Source organism: Pelecanus crispus, chromosome 14 (assembly GCF_030463565.1).
Source record: "Pelecanus crispus isolate bPelCri1 chromosome 14, bPelCri1.pri, whole genome shotgun sequence".
In the NCBI taxonomy this organism is placed as follows: domain Eukaryota; kingdom Metazoa; phylum Chordata; class Aves; order Pelecaniformes; family Pelecanidae; genus Pelecanus; species Pelecanus crispus.
Genome location: NC_134656.1, coordinates 17,912,248 through 17,938,240, shown reverse-complemented (window position 1 = coordinate 17,938,240; position 25,993 = coordinate 17,912,248). Strand labels below are relative to the sequence as shown.

General features: G+C 46.2%; 1 protein-coding gene across 1 annotated transcript; it reads left to right on the top strand.

Moving 5' to 3' along the window:
* On the top strand, positions 1-25,993 carry SAMHD1 (SAM and HD domain containing deoxynucleoside triphosphate triphosphohydrolase 1). The gene is made up of 16 exons (XM_075721077.1): positions 1-205; positions 308-374; positions 6,050-6,122; positions 7,293-7,453; positions 7,768-7,883; positions 8,393-8,463; positions 9,530-9,685; positions 11,867-11,967; positions 12,076-12,184; positions 12,790-12,881; positions 14,183-14,298; positions 17,290-17,429; positions 19,980-20,069; positions 21,255-21,359; positions 21,730-21,867; positions 23,941-25,993. The coding sequence occupies exons 1-16, from the start codon at positions 1-3 to the stop codon at positions 24,055-24,057; spliced, it is 1,857 nt and encodes a 618-aa protein (XP_075577192.1). The 3' UTR covers positions 24,058-25,993.

Sequence of the window (25,993 nt, the reverse complement as noted above, 5' to 3'; positions counted from 1 at the left end):
ATGGGGAGCCCGGCGGCGGGGGGGGAGGGGGGCTGGGGCGCGGCTCCCGCCAAGCGGGCGCGGCGCGAGGGCTCCCCTGAGGGACCCCGCGGCCCCGCGGCCGAGGGCGACCGCTGCGACCCGCGGCTGTGGGACACGGAGCGGCTGTGCCAGCACCTCTCGCGTTGCGGCGTGGGCGAGCCCAGCCTGCTGCGCCGCTTCCGAGGTAACGGGGGGCCGGGGCCGGGCAGCCCCTCGGGGGAGGGGGGCGGCGGGCAGCCCCTCGGGGCGGGCGGGCCCCGCCGCTGACGCTGTGCTTCCCCCGCAGAGAGCGGAGTCACCGGGAGCATGCTGCTGGAGCTGCCGGCCAGCGCCCTCGAGGTCGCCCGCGTCTGGTGAGAGCCGCCCCCGCGGGCCCGCGGCGTGGAGGGGCGGGGGAAGGCGGCCCCGGCCCCAGGCCTCGGCCCCCGGCTCTCGGCCCCCGGCCCCGGCTCTCGGCCCCCGGCCCCAGGCCTCGGCCCCCGGCCCCAGGCCTCGGCCCCCGACCCCGGCTCTCGGCTCCCGACCCCGGCTCTCGGCCCCCGACCCCGGCTCTCGGCCCCCGACCCCGGCTCTCGGCCCCCGACCCCGGCTCTCGGCCCCCGGCCCCAGGCCTCGGCCCCCGACCCCGGCTCTCGGCCCCCGACCCCGGTTCTCGGCCCCTGGCCCCAGGCCTTGGCCCCCGGCTCTCGGCCCTCGGCCTTTGGTCCCGGCCCGGCTCTCCGCAGCCCCGTCCGGGCGAGCCCCCGGGCCCCTCCGGCGCCGTTTCTCCGTCCGAGCAGGAGCAGGGCCCGGGAGCCGCTGCCGGCGGGCCCCGGCCCCGCAAGGCCCCGTCCACGGTAGCCAGCCCCGGGAGAAGGACGCTTCCCGAGCGAACGGGATGGCTTTGTCCCCGTTGCCAGCCCAGGTGCCGGGATGTTGGGGCAGTCGGAGCGGGTGTACGTGATGGAGCGGGCTCAGCGGGGCTCATCTCAGGCCCTCCAGAATGGTTTCCCAGCTCCGCTGCTGATCCCAGCGCGGCCGGTGCCATCCAGGCTGTAGGAGCTGGTTGCCCCATAACCATAAGAAGCAAAAAAATCCATTTAAAAAGCTTGAATAAAACCACCATCAGTAGCGCAATAACCTTTTCAGCATTAACAGGAACACCAGTGTAAACCCCAGGGGCTTTGATGAGAACTTTTGTCTCGGCCTAAAGTTAACGCCGCTCTGATTCTAGTAATGACAGTAGGAACGATTTTTGAAATGGCAAGTAGGCGCTGCTCTGCAGAGGCTGGGTTTCACCCGCGCATCCCAGGCGCTGAAATTTTAATCTTGCAACAGTTGTTGGGACTTCGCTCTTTGTTGCACCTGCTACAATAGGGCGGGCTGTTACGGAAGCAAGACTTCGCTGTGTGTCCTGACAGAATACAGGCCTGTGGGCGAGTGGCAGAGTTCGGTGGCCACCATGAGCTGCCGCGGCACGTGGCTGTGGGCAGTCTGGCAAAGTCTCACTCCCAGCTCTGTAGCAGTGACCTGGCATGAGCGCAGGAAAACTGAATGCTGCCTTAAAGCATTGTAAAGGGCTGTTCCCAGCAGTGAGGGAAATGACTGGTCCCAAAACCCTTGTAATTTTTCTGGTGGTGAACATACTATCTTGCTCTTCTGAAGCAGAAGAGAGAGTACATGTGTCCTGGCGTCCTGTGTGCCTGAGGGGCCCCCGCTGCCCCTTCTCTGCCCCGCTGGGGCCACTTCGGCTCACCGCTCCCGGGATGCGAGCCTTCTCGCTCACCACATACTTCCTGTTGCTTTTTAATCTTAGAATGTCTTTTCTTTACTCCCTCGCTAACCTTGTTTATGCTGTTTCCTCCAAATCTCTCTCAAAACCCAACTGTTCCTCTCAAGCTATCTGCTGGTGTTGTGGTTAGTGGACCTAAGGCGGCTTGGAGTGTGGTTATCTGGCAGGCGTGCACAAGTGCAGAGCTGTGCTTGTCTGCTGGGAGTTTTGAGGGCTTTGGTGTGCAGGCTGGCTCCTTGGCTGAAAACTTGTCGGAGCTAACAGGGTGCCGAGGATGAAGGGCCCCACCTCTGTTATATCCAGACGTCCTGGCTGCGCTTGCAACTTGTGGAGGGGGAGTTGGGCGTCTGGGTGTGGCCATCAGTAGAAAAGAAGAGCTGGTGTGACTCAAGAGGACAAGGCAGAAGGGTTGTGCTTCGGAGGAGGTAAGATGTTGGTAGGAGTCATTAAGGTGTTCCTGTTTTTTTTGGAAGAAGGGTTTTAACCGCAGCTGTTTGAAGGGTGCAGATAGAAATGGCGTGGTATCATGAGGAAGGCAGCTAAAGGCTTTATTAATTTCTGAAGTATAAGGTAATTGTCTAATTGAAATAACAAGCGGATGTATAGTTCCTGTTTAGAGGCTACCAGGAGGCTGATTGCTTTTAGTACCTCGCTGGCTGCCGTACGGATGCTCAGACACACCGGGCACCTGCGGGCGCCAGGCTCCACGAGTGCTGAGTGTGGGCAGGCAGGACGGGCAGCGAGGAAGCGCCTCTAATCGTGTGGTACAGGTGGCGGAGTTAAATGGCTACGAAGAGCTCTCGGCTGGTACGGAGCGTGGATGGTGCTGGGGTGTGGAATGACATGCTTGCGGGTTTGCTTTTATAAGTTGTTTCCTTCAGTGGGATCTGACATCTTGTTTCTGTTAAGCTGAAAATGTTGTGAGTTGGATGAGAAATTGCTGGAGCCTTCTGCTTTTTTAAAGCATCTTAACTTTGTACTAACAAATGATCCCTTTGCACGCGTCTTTCTGCTGTGTGCTGTCCCCTATGGTAACGTTCAGCATTTCTCTGTGACAGGCTGATAATGAATGCGTATATTTAGTTCCCTGTCATTCCTGGACGTTCAGCGGGGAGAGCTCGGGACGACGGGGGCCTGGAGACAGCACTATGGGTTTCCCGTGCATTCCCGTGTTCCTGGAAGTGGACGTTTTGTGTGGCATGCTGCATGTTAAATACGGATGACGAGTAGGGCTGTCTGGCTGACCTCCCTGGGGTAGTTAAGTTCCTAATGGGTGCAGGAAAGGGGTTTTCTCATCCTTCTCGCCTGCGGCACGAGGGAGGTTGTGGGCAAAGCAGGGAGGGCTGAAGGGGAGTGGATGCGGAAGTGTCAGTTCTCGCCCTTTCAAAGACAGCCAGCAGTATTGCTGCTTTGGCTGTTAGAAAAACTCTGCCCGCAGAGCCCTGGAAAGTCACAGTACTAACACGTGGTTTGCGTGCAGTCTCTCGGTTGGGGTGGTCTTACCACGTAGGCACCAGGTGAAAAGTCCCCTGCTGTTGTTTCCTACCTGAAGAAGGATAGCGAGCTCTCCGTGGTGCGGTACTTGGGTGCTCAGTCACGCCAGGACTCGGCTTGACAGCACGCTTTGTCATCTGGAGGCCAAACCCAGAACAAGGGTTAGTGTTCCTGGAGGCAGGGCAAGATGACACGACGTGCAGGCCCCTGACGTGGTATGTCAGGCGGGGACTTCCCGGCCTCCCTGGTCGGCCTGTTCCTTTTGCTGCTCTCTCGGCCGTGTGCAGCGCTGATCCGTCCCGGGGGTGACTCCAGCAGAGGTACCGTACAGCGCGGAGAGCTGCGTTCGCACCGTGTAGCTCAGCCGTGCTGGAGGTGAGTTTCTGGAGCAAAGCGGCGCGTTAGGCTGTGCTCTTTGCGGACAGCCTTTGCACAGGTAGTTCTATAACAAACTGCTGTCGGCAGTGCGGAGCCGTCCTTTCTCTGCTGTTCCTGCAGCTGCAGTCACTGGTCATGTCTCAAGATGGCAGGCGCCCACGCACCTTCCTCCTTATGTATCCGGCTGTTTTCCGTTTAATTTTCTCCTCCTGAATTTTTGTGGCGTTTGAAAGTACAATCAGGTGCTTCAAACCAACAGGCTCTGCCCTGTACCCAGCAGTGCTGTCCCTCACTTAACGCTGGGTGCTGCTTTGCACTGCCTCACCTTCCCAAAAATGCGGTGAAGTCCTACCTCGGGTACTTTGCATGACCTGGAGTATCTTTTGGGGCAATTGTTACCTGAGGTCTATTGCGTGACTGTACGGTGGTGCTGCTGTACCTCTTGCAGCATTACAGCTCGTTCAAAAACACACTTGTGATGTCTGATCTCCGTTACGAGCATGCTTTGAAGTCATATCCACTGAAGACCTCAGTTGTAATTAAGAACATGGGGGTCATCTCTGTACGTCCAGTTTGGGTGTTAATTTTTCAAGTCTGCTGTCGCCAAGACGCTCTAGTCCAGGTGTGGTTCTGCATGTTAGGTAAGTGTCTTGAGAGAGAGCTTCTCCACAGAAGTAAAATGAATGTATATGGCTGGAAGCAGATCGCTTCTGACTTTGCTGTCCCTGAGCTGTTTTTGCGGGTGGTGATGGAGGAGCTTGGCTACCAGCCCAAGCGCTAGTCCTGCCTGAGTTAGCCATACCTGTGGTCAGGAAGGTTACGTGTTTCTTATAAGCAGAAGTTGAATATTCTTGGTCCCATTTTCAGGACACACCTCGAAGAGCAGTTGCAGTTGCTTTTCCTGGGAGCGTAAGGATAAGCGTGTACAAGCTTCTGGTTTGCTGGCTCTTCCACCGTGCCAAAGTTCATCTCCTCTTCTTAGCAGAGAGCAAGGACGGGCAGATGCAGGTGGTCCTCCTTGTCCTCAGCGTTAGCTGCTTTCTGTTGCCCTGTACACGTGGGCTCCTTCAGGAGCTCCCTTGTAAGTACCTGGGGGTCTGTGGCTGTTCCTGCAGACTCGGCTGCTTGGGATGTGAAGTAACGCGCTGGTCTGAGCATCCCCGCTGGTGCTCTTCATCTTGCTTGCAAGTGGGAGCAGCTAAGGGCTTGGGACAGGCTGTGAGCAGCAGAGGCTGCAGCCCAAGAGCTCCCTGTTAGGGACAGGGATGCGAAGTGGTTAAGACTGCTTACCAGCAGCTCAGACATCATACGTGTTTAATATTTTATGGATTGTGAATCAGGAAATGATTCGGATGGAAATATGTAGTGCATCAAGCGGTATTTTTTGCTAATAGTTGATATTTTACAGTATTGCTTTCTGTTAAAGTTTAAATTGAAAGACTGATGTAAAACTGATCTCAGGGTGGTTAACTGCTGCAGAGTGTCAAAGGTAGCAAATTGTACTTTCTCGTGATAAAGCATTTGCTGTCATACTGAGGCTGAAACCATTTTGTTCAAGGACAAGGCTTGTGGACAGAGTTAATAAAAGCGGCTGTAACAGAGTGTATTATCTCTCCCTCCAGACTTGGCCTGCCTGTGCCCTTAGACTATTGTGGCTACAACAGAGTACCGGCATTGAAAGTTTATGTGTGTGTTGTGAAGGGGACCTTTAATAATTTGTTAAAAATGACAGCAAAATATCTTTACGAAATAGAAGAATCAGTTCTCAGCAAAATCAGAGCATCTCTTGAACTCTGGTGGTTCTGCTGTTGGAGTTGAAATTAATTTATGTAAAATTCAAGTTGATTTGGCAAAATTTGACTACTTTTGATACAGAGTTGACTAACTGAAGGAAATTTTTATAAAAATTGTTTATTGGGGGTTTGACATTTTAGTTTAAGAAATTTTTCAACCTTAAAAAAATGTCAGTTATTCAGGCATTGCATGTTGTCTTTCCCATAAATTTAAAGGACTTGTCCCCAGATGTGTCTTTCCCTGAAAGAAATTGATGAAAAAATTGTGTCTTTCCTGGTGTTTCTGTTTCTCAGTTCTGTATAAGTGGGAGAAGCATTTACACTGCTTTACAGACAACTTCTGTAGCTATTTGTTCTCTTCCTTCCTGTACTTGACTTTAGAAGGATAAATGCTTTCAATGGTTTTCTGAAAAAGCTGCAGAAATATGTATTTCTGTAAAAGAGTTAACGAATATCAGAGTAATATGAACTTGCACAAGTAATTCCCTACGTACTGCAAATTGTAAAGGGAAATGCATTGCAAACTTTGCTCTTGTAAAGGCAAATGCATTGCAAACTTTGCTCTCAATGTCTTTTTTTTTTCCCTTTCTAGCCTCCCAGACGAGAGACTGAAAGTGCTGGCCTGCCTGAACAAACTGCAACAGCAGTACATGGACGTAATGAAGGTACCCCAGCGCCGCAGGGGCAGGACGTTTCTTCCAGGGCCTCGTCTCTCCCTGTCTCTCCGCCTCCCCTCCTTTTGGCTTGGTGGTGCCAGGTGGTGCTGCCGTGGTGCCTTTCCTTCGCAGAGCAGCAAACCCCGAGCCCTTCTCCTTGAAGAGTGGGTGGTCTTTGAAAAACCACATTAACCAGAAAAATAGTTAAAATCGTCGGCGGAGAGCTTTATGTGGGCACCTGGTGGTTGTGAGAGATTGAATGAACAGATGAGCTGTCTGAAAGGTGTGAAGCTCCCCTTTCACAGCTCCTTGTGCAGAGCCTCCCCTTGGGTTTTTCATGAGTTTAGCCCCCGCCCGGGTTAGCAGGCACCGTCTCACTTCCACCTTTGCCGCGCCCGACAGTTCCTCGCAGTGCTGTGTGTTGGTTTAACGCGGGCCAGGGCTGCGCGCGTTCCTTAGTAGCAGTCTGCACATCTGCTAGAGCCCTGGCAGCTCAGTGACCGAGAGTGGAGAGAACACAGGAAAGCCTTATTTGCCTCAGTATTTTACCAAGATATGTGTCTGATGAAATGGTTTTGTCTGCTGTTTTGAGGCAAGGATTAAATGTGTGTGTTTACAGTGACTTACTAGAGAAGGTAGCTACTCAGATGTCTCAAAACGCGTGCTTAGGGATGAGCAGGGAGTACTTCTTTCATATTTCAGTTATCTTGGGTTTCGCATTTTGTTTTATGAAAAAGGTAAGAATCGTAATTTCCACTCTGCAAAATTTCACTTGATTTTAAAATACGTGAACAATGTCAAACCATACAGTTCTAACTGGATATCTCATACATGTATTGCAGTATTCTGCTTTAACTGGAGTAGCAGATTAATAAAGACAGTGGTTTTCTCAAGTTTAAGTTTTGGAGTATCTACACAGGTGCAGATAACATTTTTAAAGATTTTGACCTTCCCTTCTGAAATATGCAGCCTTGTGTTTTTTGATATCATGCTTAAGTAGTTCTCCAAGATAAATCTTGATATAGGGTAGGCAGGATATGGGTGTTTTACAGGAGCAAACAAAACAATTGCCCTCTCCCACCAAATACAGGACCATTCTAGATATCCTTTACCTTGGTGCCTGTTTCTTTTCAAAGTCAAATTTTAAATGTTAATTACGCTATTGTTTGGCTTTTGTAGGTTTTTAACGATCCAATTCATGGTCACATTGAAATACACCCCCTTCTTGTTCGCATCATCGACACACCTCAGTTCCAGCGCCTCAGATACATCAAGCAGCTGGGTGGCACTTACATGGTTTTTCCGGGAGCCTCTCACAACCGCTTTGAACACTCTATAGGGTAAGGGGGTGTTGTCTCGCACTCTGCGGCTGCGCATTACGGAATGCTACAGGATGCTGTTGTCCCCGTGTTTTAGGCATGGTATTGCATGCTTTTTTGCTTTCAAACGTGTTACTGATGACTAAAACTCTACTACAGGAAATAGTTTGCCTGTGATTCTCTTGCAGGTCAGGGTCTGAGTATTTGTTGTGTGCTGCCTCTCAGACAAGGACTGTAACTTAATGGAGCAAAACAGAATGGGTGAACTGCTCTTTTTCTGTCCAGCCTAAAACACTACTATAGTCACTCTTTTTTTCCCCCCGCCCCTGCAACAGGGTGGGCTACCTAGCAGGATGTCTGGTTCGTGAACTGAAGGAGAGACAACCAGAACTGGATATAACCCAGCGAGATATCCTCTGCGTAGAAATTGCTGGGCTTTGTCATGATTTGGGTAAGTGGCACTTGAGATGGCTCGTTGCCCTTTGAAAGCTGACCTGGAGGAAAAGCTGGCTGCGAGATCAGAACGTCAGAGCTGTTTTGGGCTGCTCAGTGCGTGGCCATATTCCGAGACAGGATTTACCTGTTCCTGTTTGATCCGGAGTACATCTGCGGAGGCAACTCCACTTGATGAATCTGTAGCCACTTTTAGCTCGTTTTTTGTCTTGTTTCCATATGACGTTTATAGAGTTCTGCCCTCGGTGGCTGAAGTGCCTGCTTCCTTCTGTGCTGTCCTCAGGTCTCTTAAAACATTTCAGAGTGAAAATTGGTGGCCCTTTCAAAAATTGTTATGATTATTTTATAACTACTTATTTTCTTCAGAGCTGGTGCAGAGTAATTAATGTTTCTTAGATGATGTCAATATCAAGTCAAATACAAGAGAATCCAGATCCTTAGCTTGCTCAAAATATTTTTACCGACAACCATGTCTCAGATTAAACCTGTGTAATCTTTATTTTTAAGGTCATGGACCATTTTCGCACATGTTTGATGGAAGATTTATTCCACTCACTCGTCCAGGTTTGAAGTGGAAGGTAAGCTTTTCACTGTTGAAGTAAAAATAGAAACTGAAATTTTTAAAGGGAGAATAATTCAACTTGAAAGACTGCCAGTGCTTGTGACAATATAGTGATGATCTATCCTTTTCTTATTGATCATTTTGATGGCGTAATTAAAAACCAGAATGTTGTCTTCTAATCTTGAAATGACTTCCTTGTTGTTCTCTCTAACTGTTTGTTTGGGGAACGCCAGCCCCCTCGGTGTGGCCATGAGCGGATGCAGCCTTACTAGCAAAGCAGAAAGAGGTGTGGGGAGAAGTAAGCGAGGGCAGATGTTTGTCACCAGCATCTCTTCCCTGAAAGCGCAAATGCTCTTGAACTCCCGTGTACTTTCGTGAGATCTGTTTGTGTACGCATGTCTTCTTCCTGCAGATGTCTTGCTGGGTGACACAGGAGAAATGAAATGTCTCGGTCTTGTCAGTGCCTGTAGTCTGACTCTGAAGAGGCAGAATTCATTAGGACTGCACTGATCATTTTAAGCCAGCATTGCACCTTAAAATGCATATTACAAGCTTTCTTCAGGATATATTTTACAGATACAAAATACCAACTGGGAGCTTCCTTTCCAGTTTAAGATTTTAGTTCAAGGCCAGGATATTTAATACAGAGTTTAGAATTCAAACTTTCAGAAACTTCGAATGGAGTTTCAAGGGTTGTTTGCTCTGAATGAAATGTAATGCAGTCCTTTCAGGCCTCTCTCTGCTTGTAATTACTAAGCAAAATCAGCTGAGTGAACTTGTTAATCTTCTGCACAGGAGAGTTGCGTATTTTGTCTTTTAGCATTGTAACTGTCTTGCTGCTGTTTGCTAAAACACAAAATTAACAGCGCTCTGCTGTTATGTGTGTTTCTGGACTCTGTAGACTGGGTGATTTCCTGTTTGGTTAGATACAAAATGAACAGCAAATCACCCAAGTACTGCACTTTCACACCACTGTGCCCAGGTGCCCTGCCAGGCAGTGCTGCTGGGTTAGGAGAAAGCTGTGACGCTGCAGGAAAGATCCTTAAACTTTGTAAGGCAACATTTAGGTATTTTTTTCACAGCATGAAACTGCTTCTGTTGAAATGTTTGAGTACCTGGTCACTTCCAATAAACTAGAAGAAGTCATGAAGTCGTATGGTCTTGTCCTGGAAGAAGATATGATCTTCATCAAGGAGCAAATAGGAGGGCCTATAGATGAAACCGCTTGCGAGAAATCGGTGAGTCAGTGTACCGCTCCTGTGGTTATCCCAATAAATGTCTTTGATTTTACTGAGAGAGCAGATAATTTTTGCTTCTGCTATGATTTATTATTTATTTTTAGCCCCGTGAAATTCTGAAAATCATGGCACAACTGATGCTAGAGAAGTGTAGTGTCTGTTTCTCACAGTGCTGGCAGGAGGTGGTAGCTTCACTATGTTATGTGCTTATATCTTCCTGAGAAGTTCTTACCTCAAAGTCTTCAGATTAAAGGAAAGCTTAAGAATGTTAATTTGTTTTTAGCGAGACTAATTCACTGTAACTAAATTGGTAGAACTGAATGTTTAACGGGAACTTCAAGTGACCAGGTTAGGATAACAGCCTGTTCAGTGCATGCCTGAAGGCCGTGGCGACGGGAGGCCGTGTTTTCAGGTGGCCGTATGAAGAAAACATGGAGATAGTTTAGGGTAACAAGCTGATAAGGGGTAACAAAACTGAGAACTGGCGGAGATGAAGCAACGAGCAAGGCAAAGCGTGACCCCAGTGCCAGAGCCGCATCAGCTTTGACGACAGTAGCAAAATGCCTGGATTTATTGCAGTAACAAACATACAGGCAGGGATAAGACGTGAAGAAATGTGTTGCCTCAAGAGGGAAGGAAGAAGAGATTGTGATTACTAATTCTTGCAAGTCTATGAAAGAATTAAGTCCTCTCTCCTCAGTTTACACTTTACAGCCTTTGTCATCTCTTCAGGGGCACCCATTCAGTTGCTACCAGAATTAAGAACCCGTCAGTGGGAGATCTGTCATGACAATCTGGTCCTAATCAGAATTTGTACGTTGTCCCAAACAAATCACCCACAAATGTTAGCACTTACCCGTTATTTTCTGCTGTAGTAGTGTGTAGCTCTACCATGTGTACTCCAGCACTCTAATGACAAACATAGGGAAATTAGCATAATAAAATTCAGTCTGAGATCTTAAAGGAAGGGGATATTCATTTACAAAGTCTGCAAGTTGATTTTTACCCATTCGCCCTCATTTGTACACAAATCTTGCTGGCCTGCTGCTGCCACTGATTCTGTGCCATGTTCTTACCCAATGTCTCTTTTCCCTTGTTTGGATTCTGTGCCTGTTTTCCAGCGGGATGACAGGAAAAGGAGCGTTGTACACAACACGTGGCAACCTTCTTGCCCGCCTCCTGGCGCTAGGCTGCAGGATCTTCCACTGGCAGTCATTCGTACTGTGGTGGCCTTTCCAGAGCACAGGCTCCTCTGCTGATGAGGCGCTGGTGCCGTGATGCTGTCACCTTGCAGGCCGCCTGGTCCTGACGCGAACAGCGGGTTGTTCGTGCGTTCAGCGTACACCGTGCCCTGAACGCTGTCCCAGCGGCAGAGCTCTTGTGGTCAGTACAGGGCATTTTTACCTACGATGTGCGCTCTTCCTGCTGCGTACACACGTTTCCATTCTTACATCAATTTTAACATTTCTGTAATGCGGGTAACATGAAAGCCATTTGTCTGTTTGTATGCAATGTTTTCCGCCTTCAGAATTTCAAGGCCACTTTATGGCATTTTTTTGTTTAGCTGAAGAATCACTGAATTTTCAGGAAAATGTTTATGTGCAACTTGTATGTTATTGTTTTGGGATTGATTTTCTGTTTGCCTCATGGCTGAATTATCTTTGTGGGTTAGGAGTTTAAGTAGGTGGCTGTTTAAACAATTTTTGTTTACAACATCTAAATAATTGTTTTAAAACTCTGTTCTATAACGTTGATTAGTTGATGGCAGAAGACTGCAAGACAGTGACGTGTTTGTGGGTTTAACTAATTCCCTGAGGATTAAATGATTCCAACCTTTTCCCCTCTTTGTTGCTATGTTTTGGGGTTTTTTTTGGCATTCCAAAGCTGCAGGCTTTGCTTTAGTAGAATGGGAAATCAAATACTTGTGTACATTGTTTTTATTCTTCCTTATATTCTGGGAAGTCAGCTGCTTAAGCCCTAGTTGTGGATTTCAAATGCCTGACAGCTTCTGAAAGCTCTTTATTGTCTTTGTGTTCTTTTTTAGCTCAGTGTTGGATGTTTATCAAAGGCAAAATCAGAGTGTATTCCCACTGTCTTTAAAAAATTGTTCTGACATTGTTTGCACACTTTAATTTCTGTTTCTGATTTTTTTTTTTTTCTTTTTTGCTCCTATGTTGTTAGTGGCCCTACCGTGGTCGACAAAAGGAGAAAAGTTTCCTATACGAGATAGTAGCTAACAAAAAAAATGGCATTGACGTTGACAAATGGGATTATTTTGCAAGGTACAAATTGTACAGTCTTTGTTTTTATTATCAATTCCTACTGAAACAATGCTACTGTATGTATAAGTATGATCTCATTGTTAAACACTCTCTGTGGAATATTTTTAGGGATTGCCATCACCTAGGAATCCAGAATAATTTTGATCATAAGCGATTACTTAAATTCACTCGGGTCTGTGAAGTGGGAAACCAGAAGCATATCTGTACCCGCGACAAGGTAAGCAGCGCCTGTGAACCGAGGGAGCGCTCAGGAGCAGCGTGCATGTGAGGTACAACAGCACACGGAGGGCGTACGGGGCACGGCAAAGCCTGCCTCGGGCAGCGTGGTACAGCTGCGCTCTGGATCGCAGCAGGGGTCGGGGGTTGCCTGCCCGACGCTTTTCTAGCCCGAGAGGAAGAAGGAGTTGCTGCTCTGAAAGCTGTTCTCAGAAGCAACTGGTTTAAGGAAGGGAGGGACAGAGCAAGCCTCTGTTTGAAGGGCTTGTGGTGGGCCCTTCCAGGGGGGACTCTGCGAAACCAGCAGCTCAGCGTGATCCTGCTCCGGGTCTTCTGCGCAAGCATTGAGTGCGGCTTGGGTGAGGGGCTGCTAAAGGAGCGAGAGGTCCTCTCTGCCCAGGCTGCTGTCGTCGCTGTCAGGTCTCTGCTCTCCCATGGTGGCCCGAGTCTGTTTCAAAATTTGTAAATCGTGAAAAATAACCATTCTGCTCTACGCTGCAAATGGAAGGAGACAACTCATTTGATTCCTTGATTGTTTCAGTTTTCCGATTAAGACAATGTCAAAAGTAAAAGATGATTGGTTTTTTTTTTTTTTTTTTTATTCAGGAAGTTGGAAATCTGTATGAGATGTTCCACACGCGGAATTGCCTGCACCGACGAGCATACCAGCATAAGATTGGCAACATCATTGAAATAATGCAAGTATTATACTTTCCTTTTCTTGCATTCCATTTATTTTTAGATTTAGGTGTGACATCGAATAAAAGCCACTGGGCTGTATAACCCAATTCTTGTGGCAAGGCTCAGTGCTTAGAGTATCATGGAGACTGTGATTAACAAAACAAAACAAAACAGAGCAGGACAGCAGCATCCTTCCATGTGGAATTCAGTTAGAGGAAAATTACTAGAGCCCTGAAGAAGCATAGGACCAGGGTGTGCTTATGCTGTTTTAACTGCTGACAGCTGAAGTCAAATCTTTATCTGCAAGTTAGAGACCTCTTAGCTCAAACTGGCTGGTTATTTGAGCAAGGTTACTGAGTAAAGTAACGAGCAAGCTTACTGTAGCTTAGCTGAGGCCTGACTTTGTGTTTATGTTGTGTATTTTATGTTTATATTGTTCAGGACCAGCTCAGCTGGCTACCTGCATTTGTACCTCTCTTGTTATGTCTACAAAAGTTTCCCTATAGCATTATTCTTTTTACTTTTCTTGAAAAGCAGAAATACTAGTATCCCCAAATAGTTTTCCATTAGGGTCTTGGCTGCTGAGTTACCATCTGCTGAGTTTGGAAAAAAGGAACACAGAGGATTACACAGTACAAGAGTGATTTGTGACTCCTTTCATTTCACAAACTTCAGCTCCTGGTTTAGTGATCCTCTAAAACTCAGACTAAAAATGCTAAGGTTTGGCAGTACCTATGTGTTGAGGAGTAAAACGACCAAGAAATTTAGTTCATGGCTTACTATAATTATAGCAGCCTATCCAAATGAGCCTCTGAGCTGGAAATGGCAACGAGGTACAGGGAACTCTGGAAGAACTTGATCTTTAGAACATCAGTTTTTCCCACCTGAAAATACCACGTTCATTGCCTTTACAATGCTGTGTATTCTCTCAGTTAACTCCTGGAGCAATGAGTCTGTAAAAGGATACGGTCATCTGTGAGGCAGCCTCATTGCAGCTGAGTGACCATGTCACTGTAAGGAGGGTTCTGCAGCCGTCTAAGCAATGTTAAACTCGTAGTCTGAAGCAGGACAAAGTGGACTTGCTCATTCATTGAAAGAAGGTTAAGGTCTGATCTGAACCTGTTTCCAGTAAACGGTGTTGAAATGTGCAGTGACGGCATGGAGATAGGACGTACTGCAGTACGATCAGGGTCTGCTGTGTGCTTGGGATGCAGTTTCATCTATTTATAAAATACTAATGCATTTCTTTTTTGACTCTTGAGCAATAAGGTATTTCAAAATGTTGCTATACTTAAATGTTAATTTTGTCTCAAACTAGGATCACGGAAGCCTTTCAAAAAGCAGACAGATTTTTTAAAATAGAAGGCTCTGGAGGAAAGCTGTACCAGATTTCTACAGCAATGGAGGACATGGAAGCCTACACTAAGCTAACTGGTATGAGCTCTCAGAATTTTTTTTTTTTTAAAGTAAAAGAACATGAATACCTGTTAAAATGCTGGTTTTACAGCTGTTGGCACAGTGGCCCTTGCCCATGACTAGGACTCAAGTGCTGCTTTTGCGCACAGATGGTGGGGCAGACCTGGACCGCTGAATCTCTGTGCTCTCGTATCTTGCTGGGAGAGCAAGACCTTCTAGTTTAAATTACTTTTATGTTGAGAGGGAGAGAGAAGCACCAACATCTTATGTTCTGCACACATTCAAATCCAGATTATTGCAAGCAGTGCTGTCAGGAGGTCCTGCCTGTGCCCTTAGTTTGTTGCAGTTGTCACAAGTGGGATGTAAGTCAGCTCTGAGCGATACTACATGTAGCTACATCAGGTAGAGAAGTACTATATGTGTTGTAGTGTGAAACTAACCCCAAGGCAGGTTTCAAAGGGCTCTGATGGGGTCTGATTTGATTTGATTTGATTTGATTTGTTTGAGACATTGCTACCTCACTTGCAAATATAACAGAAGAAAACAAGACATGAACAACTTAGTTCATTGCTGAAAGTTTCTGGTGGCTCAGATAACAGCTTGTGAGAATGGTTCTCGTAGGGTGAGTGCACAGAGCAGCAACCTGCTTGAAGAGATGCAGGGAAGCTCCAGTGTGGTTATGGAGTGAAGCAAACAAGAGCTGAGACTTACGATGTTTTCCCATTTCTGAAGGTCTGGCTCAGTGCTGTCAAGAGGAAACAGAGAGAAATTACTGAATTCACAGAAACTGGCTTGAGTTGTGTTGTGTCCTCTGTGTTCCCACCACCGTGGCGTCTTGGTTTTGCCTGCCCCTCCTGGTCTTTGCTGCGAGGCAGACCAGCATTGCTCTGGTTGGTGTTCGGCGCTGTGGCATGCCCTTACCAGCTTCGTGCAGCATGGGGGATGGAGGCCAGTGTGGGCAAGGCAGATGTGCTGAGGGGTTTGTGGTTGGGTGACTGCAGGGCAGAGGGTGCTGCAGACCCTGCTGAAGAGTGCTCCCAAGTACTGGCAGCTCTTGCAGCACCCGTGAGCTACAGCTCATGAGGACTCCCAAGGCATCTTTCCTGAGTGGCAAGGCAACTTTCCTGAGGTTCCATCACCAAGCCTTGGCTGGCCAACAGAGAGACTCTAGAACTTCTATCTTTGGTCCATGGACATGGTGACAGAGGCTGAGGGAGCTGTTGCAGAGGATCCCGTATGCCTTAACCTGTGTCATGCTAAAGGCCTTCTGCTGGCAATCCTTCATCTGCCACAGCCACACTCAGCCTGCCCACAGACCTGCTGCATCAAGCAGGTGAAGGGGCTGCACAGGGATGAGATGAGGAGTTGCCTGGCCCCTCTGACTGCATGCCTCTGCCCCAGGGGAGAAGGGGCTGGCTTTGAGGGGCAGTAGCTATTGGAGAGCATGAATTGCAGTGTTGGGCCATGGAAGGCTGGGCAGAAAGGCAAGAACTGAGATTAAGTTCTTAATGGGCTAGGATCTGTTCCCTGGGGGCTGTCTGGTCTGTAAGATCAGCCGTGCGAGCAAGTTAGCACCAGCGTCCTGTTGTAACTGCCTGCTGACGGGCAGTAGCTGAGGAGCAGAGCTCAGGGCAGGGAGACCAGGACTGTCCCCTACCTCTTACAGTCTGCTGCAGCATGGAGCTACTTGCCCCGGGGCTGTCCTGTTCAACAAGGAGAGTGGAACATCAAGGAGAGTGATGTGAGGAATATGCTAACGTCAGATGTAACAGTGGATCACAAAGGATGAGTATGTTCCTCTCCTCTTAACCAAGGCATTTCCTTCCCTGCCTCCAGTGGTTGCAACCTGGGGGCTTCTGCGAGGACAACAGGCTTGTTTTCAATAGTCCATGATGAGCGATGCTTCTGTGAAACTGTCCAAATGCCTCTTGGATCTTTGCAGATGATAAACCTCTGTGAGGTTCTGCAGCAGAAAGTTGCCTAGCTTTCTTCCATGATGCGTGAAGAACCACCGTTTTTAATTTGTTGCCTCCTGATTTGGCAGAAAATCCTAGTTTTAGTAAAGGATGAGACAGCAAACCATTCCTTGTCACTACTGCTTTTGCACAATGGATGTGTTCATGGCCTTCCTATTTCCCCTGCATTCTCTCTTCTCAATCTGAAGAGACCTAGTCTGTTGTTCCTCACGGAGAAGTTCCTGACTTTGACCAACCTCTTCCATAAAGCCACCCCTCAGTTAAAGGTGTTTTGGTATGTGGCTCATAGCTTCTGGCGTGCGTTGGGAGCTGCTTAAAGCCGGTTGCAGTCCTGGGCGGGGCGTTGCAGGGCTGTGCTGGCACTGCAGGTCAAAGATGCCTGGGTAGTTGTGGCCAGGTAACGCGAATAGACATGGAGCGCAGCTGTGTTGGTTGTGACAGACGAGCAGCATCCTGACAGCAGCAGTCTCTTCAGGAGAGCCAAAAATAACCTTTCTGCTCTGAAGCCACATCAAAAGAAACCTGCATCTTGCTGCTCATACTGATGGTGGGAAACACACCGTGTACTTCACTGTCATGTGGAGATAGGAAGGGGGACTTTGATGCTAGTACCCAAAGTCTGAGAAATTCTGAGGGTTTAACGGAAGTGCTTTATTCTTTTGCAAGATAGAGTACTTTTACAGGGGTGCTCCCTTGTCCCTGAGCCAGTTAGTGCTGGGGTTTAGGATATTCTGCTGCACAAGATTGGCTAAATAAGAAGAGGAAGCAACTTCCAGTGAAATAATAAAACCTGTTGCAAGGGTGAGAATTAAGCTAGTTTTTCTGTCAACAACTGTTACGAATCTGATGATAATCAAGGTGATATTGTAAGTGACTTCTCAGTTGTCAGACTTGGTATGTTCAGTCATTCTCTGAAAGTGTCTTTCCCGTACCAGCAATTTTTCTTGTTGCTTTAACCTTTGTCTCTCTGCCTGCATTTTGCTGTGACACCGGATAGTGACATACTTAACAAAAATCAATGCAACTTTGGCAGATAATATCTACCTGGAAATTCTGCACTCGAGTTCTCCAGAACTGAAGGAGGCACGAGAAATTTTGCGTAAAATAGAACGACGTGAATTATACAAGTTTTTAGGAGAGACTCAACCTGAAACAGTGAGGAAAATTGTAAAGGTAATGTCCCTGAATTCTGTCCCTGTAAAAATGTTCTGTAAGTTGCTGACCATCTTTTTTTCTCTATCTCTGTGTTGTTTTTTGTTTCTTTGGGTTTTTTTTGCTTAACTGCTATTCCAAAAATAGAGTCAAAAGTTCTATCTTTATGTAGCTGAGCCATGAAACATATTATAGGAAAGTGGGAAGAGTTTTACATACAAACAGCCGGCAGAGGTGGAAATTCAGAAGTTGATTATTGCAAAAATATTTTCAGAAAAAAACTGTCTTCTGAAAAATACAAAATTGCATAAAAAGCTGTTATAGTCCAGTGATTGAGAAGGTTATTACTATCATCTTGTGTTCATTAAAATTTCAAAATAGTAAGGAATACATTTGTTTTGAATTGTAATTTATGTGCTTTACTTTGAGAACAAACGTCAAACTGAAGAATAACTTCTGAATTTCTTGGTATTAAATTCTATGCTTAGCATGAGCATGCATGTATTTTTTCCGGTGTTTGCTTTTCAAAGCACTCATCAGACATCGGTTTAACTGTTGTTGTCTTATTTCAAAATAATGTTGTGTTAGGGCTGATGTTACTTCAGATGGCTCAGCTTCTCTTGTAAAGTGCTATACCGTGTTATCAGATCATCAGTTAATTATCTCTAAACTTCAGCCGTGATGCTTAAAATTTTCCGTGCCGAATCTCCAGAAGTGGCTGACTGTAGAAAGCCTTAGTAAAACTAATTCAAGTCTTTTGAAGAATAAGGTTAGAGAAGGACTACTAGATGTCTTACTGCTCTGTTCATCTTTTTGTTTGAAGAGGTTTGCTTATGTTCTTTGTGTAAGAAAAAGTAGCGTTAAGAGATTCTGTATTAAAAAAGTAGGAGGAAATGAGAGGAAGGAAACCATGAAATGGTTGTGCATTTGATTGTCAAGGTTCTGCCCTTCTGAGGAGGAGTTCAGGCTAGATAGCCCAACAGATAAGGAGACGGGCAGGAGAGTGAATTGCGTGAGTTCCGTCTTTAAACAGTTCCCTTCAGAAGCTTGGTTAATGAAAAGAAAAACTCTCACTTTGAAAATCCAGCCAGAGGTGTTGAGTCTTGGGGTGCCCAGTGTGTCGGTTTGAAGGGAGACTGGATCACTGTTAGTGCCGTAATTATATCCAGCCGGTGCTTTGCAGCTTCTGACGCTCAGCTGAGGGGCTGGGGGGGAATTTTTCCTCCTGTGGTGCAGGAGTTGGAGGCTCAGCTTCCTCCGAAGTGCTGGAGGTGAGTAGCAGCCAGACAAGACATAGCTGTGTCTGTTTTGCTCCTTAAGAGACCGCAATGCCGTTATGTTTAGAATCATGGAATAGTTTGGGTCAAAGGCACCTTTAAAGGTCATCTAGTCCAACGCCCTGGCAACGAGCAGGGACAGCTTTAACTAGAGCAGCTTTCTCAAAGCCCTGTCCAGTTTTGTGACCCTCAGGCTGGCCAGAGCCAGGGGAACATCCCAGATGGCTACGGAGTTCTTAAATTCAAAGCTCAGTTTCCAGTTAATGCAAACTGGAAGAGGTAGCTTTAAAAAAAAAAAGCAAGCAAACAACAACTACATAAGAACAAAAGAAGGAAGTTACCGTAGGTACATTTTGATACAGAATAGAAATAGAAGAGCTTATAAACAGGCCGCTTCCTGCCAGTTGCCTCCTGGCAATTTTTTCTCTAGGTTTGCTCTCAGTCTAAACCTTTCCTTGGCTTCTTGAGCAACAACAAACCACACATACCTGGGAGAGGTATACAGGCAACCTTCTCCCTCCTGCCCAGCCACAGCCTTTTAATGAGAACGTATCCATTTCCATGAACGGTACTCTCCGTCACACCGTGCTCTGCTTGGCTTTAGCCTAGCTATCAGCAGGGAATATTCTCTCGGGTCCAGAAGCAGACAAAGGCCCCTTGGGGGTTTCAGCTGTTGAAGTGGGTCACTGTCCCCTCCAAAGCTGGCCTAGGAGCTTGCTGCTTCTGTTTTTTTGTTTTTTTTTTAAATAGGGATCGGTGACGTTCTGATCTTGTCTGTCTCTTGGGGTTTGTTTGTCTGTTTCAATGTAGAGGTATAAAAGCTTTATTAGAGGGTGAGGTCCTGCAGCCTTTCATTTATAAAAAGAAAAAAGTTCAGTAAAAACGTTTTGTATTTGGGGAACTTAATTGCAAAATATTTGTATTAGTAAAACAATTGCTTGAAGGTACTTATTTTCTGCTTTCGTGGAGACTTCAGCATCCTGGATGGACCGACGCTCTCTGCCCTCCCTCTTCCCCTGCTTCCTTCCTGTCATCAGGTGTAAAACTCCTCCTCCACAGGTTGGCTGTATTTGGGTCTTCTCAATTATATAAGCTTGTTTTGTTTCTAAAAACCAGTGGAAGACTTATGGCTAAGGTGTACAAGGATTCAAACAACCAGACTGCTGCAAGAGGAGTCTGTCAGCTATGAAGAAATGAAAGCTTTAGTTTAGTGCCACGTTCTGTCATGCATTTTGTTGCCTTGGTCTAGACCTGATAGTGCATAAATGTAATCCGAGTTACTGTCTTTTTTCAGAATGAGAGCCTGGCAGCAAGCATTGCTAACTCCAAACCAGAAAAGGATCCTCCAGATGTGGAGCTAAAGGCTGAAGATTTCATAATCGATGTAAATATCTCACAAAGCGGGTTCAGACTAAAAATGTCTCAATCACAGAGGGCCTTGTATACCGTAGTGAAAATTGGAGATACGTTTCAGTACATTTGCAAAGAGAAAAAACAAACCCACAGGGTTGCCTGATAAAGGCTGTCCTAGCTGTTCAGCTGAAGGTTCTGAGAGCAGCAGGCTTCCCCCTTGGGAGGTTTGCTGTGCTTGGGGGGGCCTGGGGGCAGAGGCTGCAGGCAGCTTCCCTGGGCTGGCGTTTGGGCTCTTCCGCTCGCGGTGACGAATGTGTTCTCCCACGACTGTCCTCACTCTGAAAAGGAGCGGTAGGGAAACCTTTGGGCTTATAGGGGTGTTAAAGTCAGCAGTCTAGGAACCGCTGCCGCGGCTTACGAAGGCAAGTAAACTGCGGGCCCCAGCGGGAGGATAGCAGGCACGGTGACTTCCAGGCTCCTTGATTGCATGCCCGGTGTGTGGGCGTCGCTCCCGGGTTTTGCCTTCTGCATAAAGCACCTTGCTGCCACAGCTCAGTCTCCAGCCAGCACCTGTGGGGCGGAGAGAGCCCGGCACGGAGGAGAGACATTGAGCGGTCTGCAAGTGTCAAATAGCTTAGATAGCTTAATTCCCGTTCTTGGTTAATTCTGGGAAGAGCTAACGAATGGCTTTCCATAGAGCGCGTCACAAATGGCTTCTAAAGCTCCCTTGCATTGAAGATTCACTTCAGGCTGGGTAAAACTGTAGCAGTTTACTTAGCTTTAAAGTAGTTGACTGTGCTTTCCTTGTCCCACAAATTGAAGTCATGGGGGAGCGGGCTCCTCCCTGCTGACCACAAAACTGTTGGTGCACCAAGCGGATGTAAATAATGTTGTCTAAACTTCATGTTTAAAACTGTAAGCTCTACTGCTGCCTCCGTAGGCTGTGTGCTCCGGGGAGGCGCAGGCTGGCAAGGGGCTAGCGTGCTTCCACTGTTTGAAACTGGAGCGTTTCAGAGCGCGACTGGGACCTGGTTGGTGTAGGCGTGAATATCCACCTCTCAGCAGAGCGAAAGTTTTATTAAGTAATAATTTGTTAATGACACTAATCAAATAGAACAGTAATTCACATAAGTATAGCTTGTATCCTTTTGTATTTATTATGAGAAAACTAAAGACGAACATTAACAAATGCCATTTTCTTTGTTTTACATGCAAGGTTATCAATATGGATTATGGAATGAAAGAACAGAATCCCATTGATAATGTTCTCTTCTATTGCAAGGCTGATCCTTCCAAGGCAGTCAGGATCGCTAAAGAACAGGTAGCCTTCTGTTTTCCTCAGCTGGCTTCTGAAGGGCATTGTCTTCACAGCTTGCAGTGGAAGTGATTACGGTCCTTCGTGGTAGTTCTTGCAGGAGTTGCGGGGAGGTTGTGGGATCCGTGTCCTTGCAGGTCTTCGTTGTGTGTTGTACTGCGACAGTCTGGAATCCTGACGGCCTTTGCATATGAACAGTATTTAACTTGAGTACACCGAGAGTCTTAGAAAAATACAATTGATCTGGATAAAGCTCGTGGATTGTAGTGGGATGGTTTTTTACTGCTTTCCATTTGTATTCACATGAAAAAAATTGAAGTTCAGTGGACTCTAAATTCCAAGAAACACTAAAACTTATTTCTTTTTTATTCCAAAGGTTTCAAAGTTTTTACCCATGACGTTTGCAGAGCAGGTTATCCGGGCTTATTGCAGAAGTCAGAACACAGATACTGTTTCAGCTGCAAAACAGTATTTTATTCAGTGGTGTATAGAGAATGATTTCACCAAACCACAGGTAACAAATTCACTTGTTATTTTTCTTGGTCTTAGAGCTCTTCACCTTTGTCTTTCATTAAAAAACTTGGCATTCAGGCCTTGTCTTTGTGGCAGAGCCACTCCTCACTAACCTAGCTTCTGGTTTTATTGTGGCTCGCATCTGGGCGTGCTTTGGTTTCACTGAAATAGTGATGGATTTGCATTGATTTAATTTACGTGATTTGAAAAGTCGTGTTTTTATAACAAAGGTAGTATCCACACAGACACTCACTAGTTCCTCATACAAGTTTCCTCATACAAAGGCTTAAAACAGCACTGAGAGATTAAAAGATCTAGGGAGGAGGTCAGATCAGTTCTTCTATTGCTTTCGCTCTTTTCCTTCCTTGTTCACCAGCTGTTAAACTCACTCCTCCCCCAGGAGATTCTCGGTCAGTCCATTTGCTCTGGGTGAGAGGAGAAAATGCCTGTGGGAGCAAGATTGCAAACCTCTGCTCTCTGGGCCACTAGTCTGGAGTCTGGGTTGCCTGCAAGGCCTTACCTGTTCTCTGTGTTTCCCTTTCCTGTGAGCTCTCAGAACATACAAGTTTCCAGCTGTGAGGAGGGCAGAGGGTGTGTTACAGCTCATCTGATATTATTGGGCACTGCGTTAGAGCTGCCCTGGCAGGTAAAGTGGAGACTCTAAAGCAGACCTTGAGTCCATACGCCTTGCTTTGCCTTCCTCCTGCCAAAGGTGAAGAAGCCTGCAACAGTCGTGGCTGTAAACTGGTGATGTGTGATGCAGCATCCCCATCACATCCCCCTTGCAGGAAGGTGGGCGGCTTCGTCTGAAATAATTACTATGCCCTGATACTGCCAGTGACTCCATCGTTGTAGGGAAGCAGTTATGGTTGTATCAAGTGAGTTTTTCTCAGTAGAAAATGCTAGTGGAGCCACTCCGCTGTGTGCGTGAGCTGTGAAGTTTCTAGGCTCCAAGTGTCAGTAGGTTTGATAGATGTGCTGGTAAATCTGCTGTTACGTTTCTCCCCTAATGGCTGGCTTTCGCTTTTGTTTGTCTGATAGTGATACCAGGGAAAGGAATACATTGCTTCAGTTCCATGCACTTTTTTCAGATATTTTCCACTATCTGGGGCCAAGCCTCAAAGTAAAATAAATGCTCCAAGTTGCTTTTGAAATGCAGTGTGAACAGTTTGTTCTGTCAACCGTGTATTTTTCCTTTTCATGAAGTATGTTAATATCCCTGATCTTGCATCTTACTTGCTAGAGACACCTGCAAGTCTCATCTGGGGAAAGAGCTACATCCTCTGAAATGAAAGACCAGCTATAGGCACGAACGACTTGTTTTAAGGCTCATTCTTAGGTTGTACTTCTGGCATCCATCGTTTGAGAGCAGTTAATTTCGGAAGGGCTTTTTACAAATGGATCAGGCAACAAGCTTTCTCTGCTTGTAGCTTGTAGCGTATGGTTGTATCCTATAAGCATATTCCTCTAGTTCAGGCATTTCAATCTTGCAGCCCTGGCACGTTGCAGAACATAGCGACATGCGCCTCAACAGCTTATTTCTAAGCTTAGAGAGTTTATTGCTCTCTTGTCTGTTTGCGGTGCCTGAGCACTAGATGAGCAGATGTGTCTGACAAGGATGAGCGCCACTGCCTTAGACCGGACCAGTCACTGTACCGACATTATGTGCTTTAAGACAGTGCAAGGCACATCCAGGCACCTGCAGCTGGTAGATTGCAGCAGGAAACACTTAGAATACTATGTTTCCGGTTCGTATACCAATGCCCAAAATACAAGCTTGCTATCTTCCTGGATTTGTTGGTAATAGTTTAGGAAGAGGTGAACTGCCAATGCTGAAGCATTCTCAGATGTGCAGGGGTTTTTTTTTTCTGCCCACCAGATGCTACCACTGACTACAGCAGTTTCCGTCTCTGGGATGCGCAGTCTTCAATGTTTGTTGATTTACAGTGCTTCTAGGACCTTGGATTTGTTTTTTTTCTGTTAAGTCTAATACTGAGCTTCTTTTCCCCTGCTTTAGGATAGAAAGCAAAAAAGGAATGTGCTATCATTAATGTTTTCTGACTTTTAATAATAGGATAGTGATGTGGTTGCCCCTCATCTAACTCCAATGAAGAGAAGCTGGAATAACATGAGAGGTGGTGAACACAGGACAGATTCAGAACCCAGCTGCAAACAAAAGCTTCCTTTCTGATAAGTAACAATTTTCCTTTTGGCACTATTCAGTCTGTTTCTTCAGAAGATGAGTAGACCTGAGCAGCAACTCTTTTTTAAAAGCCAGTTGGATGGACTGTAGGAATTTATGGAACAATGCAGAAATGCATTTTACAATACAGCATGTTTTAATGTGGGTACTTAAACAAAGGGCATATTCCAAATGGACTTTTAAAAAATTAACAACCTGTTACAGCAGAGCACACTCAATTCTTATTTATTTTTGAATGTATTGGCACTGTCTAGCAACAGTAACTTTAAAAATTGTAATTCATCGTTATTACAAGCAGTGCCGGACACGTTACTTCTAGTTCTGATCCCTTCTTAAGATGATTGTGCTATTGCATGAGCTAGCAGAAAAACTTCCAGCTCAGGTTTTTGTTTTTGGGTTTTTTTGGGTTTTTGGATTTTCCCCCCCAATATCTGAGGAAGAGAGGAATAAGTATGCTTCTGAAAATACAGTGAGGTCATGGAACTTTGAAATAACCACAGATGGCATCTTCAAGAATAGCAAAACAGATTTCATTTAAAAAAATAAAAGGAGGGGAGAGGGGAATCTTTTTCATAACCAAAGATTACTTTTCTGGTATTCAAAAAGCTGGTGAAGATGCAGGCCCCTTGCTATGAGTGTGACCACAATTTTTATTGAAGTAACAATGCATTGCAGTGACATGCAGCCTTTTATTGTTTTATAATGCATTTTTGATACATTGAATGTTATATTTTTACTGTTGCACTGAACTGCAAAAACTGCTCAAAACGTCCATTGCTGGAGTGCTTGCAGGAAAGCGGAGCGACCCGAGTGTTTGGCAGGGCGGGTGGGCGTGCGCACAGCTCTTGGCGCGGTGAGTGGGTCCCAGCGGGATGCTGCCCTGGCTCCGCTCTTCCTTGCACCGAGGGCGCCTTGTTTCGGCGTTACACTGTACTAGGCAGACAGGCTCTTCAGGAATTCTTCCATTCTTGTGTCCCTTCCCTGTTTCTCCTGGATCTCTGTTTCAGTGTAATTTTTCTCTCCCTTGCAGAACTGTAAGGGTTCTTACGTTTTTCCCTTACTGGCAGTACTAATGTGAGCATTGCTAAATGTCTGTCCAGGTGAAAAAGTGAAGGAGGAAGACCTTTCTCCTCTCATCATTTACTCAGGTCTAAGAGGAAGGCTGCTTTCATTAAATAAACTCTAAAAGCTTGAAAAAGCCCGCCCTCAAAACTAAAAATGCAAAACAAAAGGTTCAGTATTGCTCAGAAATTGGAACGAGCTTTGGATTTTTATCTGAAATGGGGAAAGAAAAGTTTGGCATTCAGGTTTGACAGCCAAGCAAGGGTAACGAGGTTAGTTTCTGAAAACTAGCACAATGGGAAGTCACTGTGAGAGAAGGAACTGCAGAACTCGCTTCATATCTGATTACGTTTCCTTTGCCCTTTTTATCACGGGAACTGATGGCTGTTAGGCAGGGGGAAGGAGAATGAGTATATTCATGTACTTACTCAGACTTAATTTGCTGAAGTAACCAGAAGTCATTTTGCCCTCTGCGGCTTTCTTAGCTACCTGTGCTCGTGTGTCTAAAGGTGATGTGGCGCAGCCTCTGCTGTTCGTAGCTTTAACAGTATTTCAGATCTGCAGGTGTACCAGATAACTGTTCGAAGGGGTTGTGAGCTCTTTAAAAGCTTTTAAAGAACTTCTTATTCGAGAAACAACATCATAGAGTGAAGGCATTTATCTCCCTTATCTGCATAAAATCAAGCATTGTTCAGAAAAATGTAATTTTGTTATTGTTGCTGTTCTAAAAGGTGCACTTTATACTTGAGAAATAGCTTTTGCTTGTGCTTAAGCAAAAATTTGTACTTAAGTTGTGAGGCAGAGCGTATCTTTTTCTCAAACATGTTAATCTGAGTCTCCCTGGACTAAGAATAAATTTATA

Coding starts and splice junctions, on each gene's coding strand:
- SAMHD1 (XM_075721077.1), top strand. CDS start 1: ATGGGGAGCCCGGCGGCGGGGGGGGAGGGGGGCTGGGGCGCGGCTCCC. Junction 206..307: donor CCTGCTGCGCCGCTTCCGAG/GTAACGGGGGGC, acceptor CTTCCCCCGCAG/AGAGCGGAGTCACCGGGAGC. Junction 20,070..21,254: donor CTGAAGATTTCATAATCGAT/GTAAATATCTCA, acceptor TTTACATGCAAG/GTTATCAATATGGATTATGG.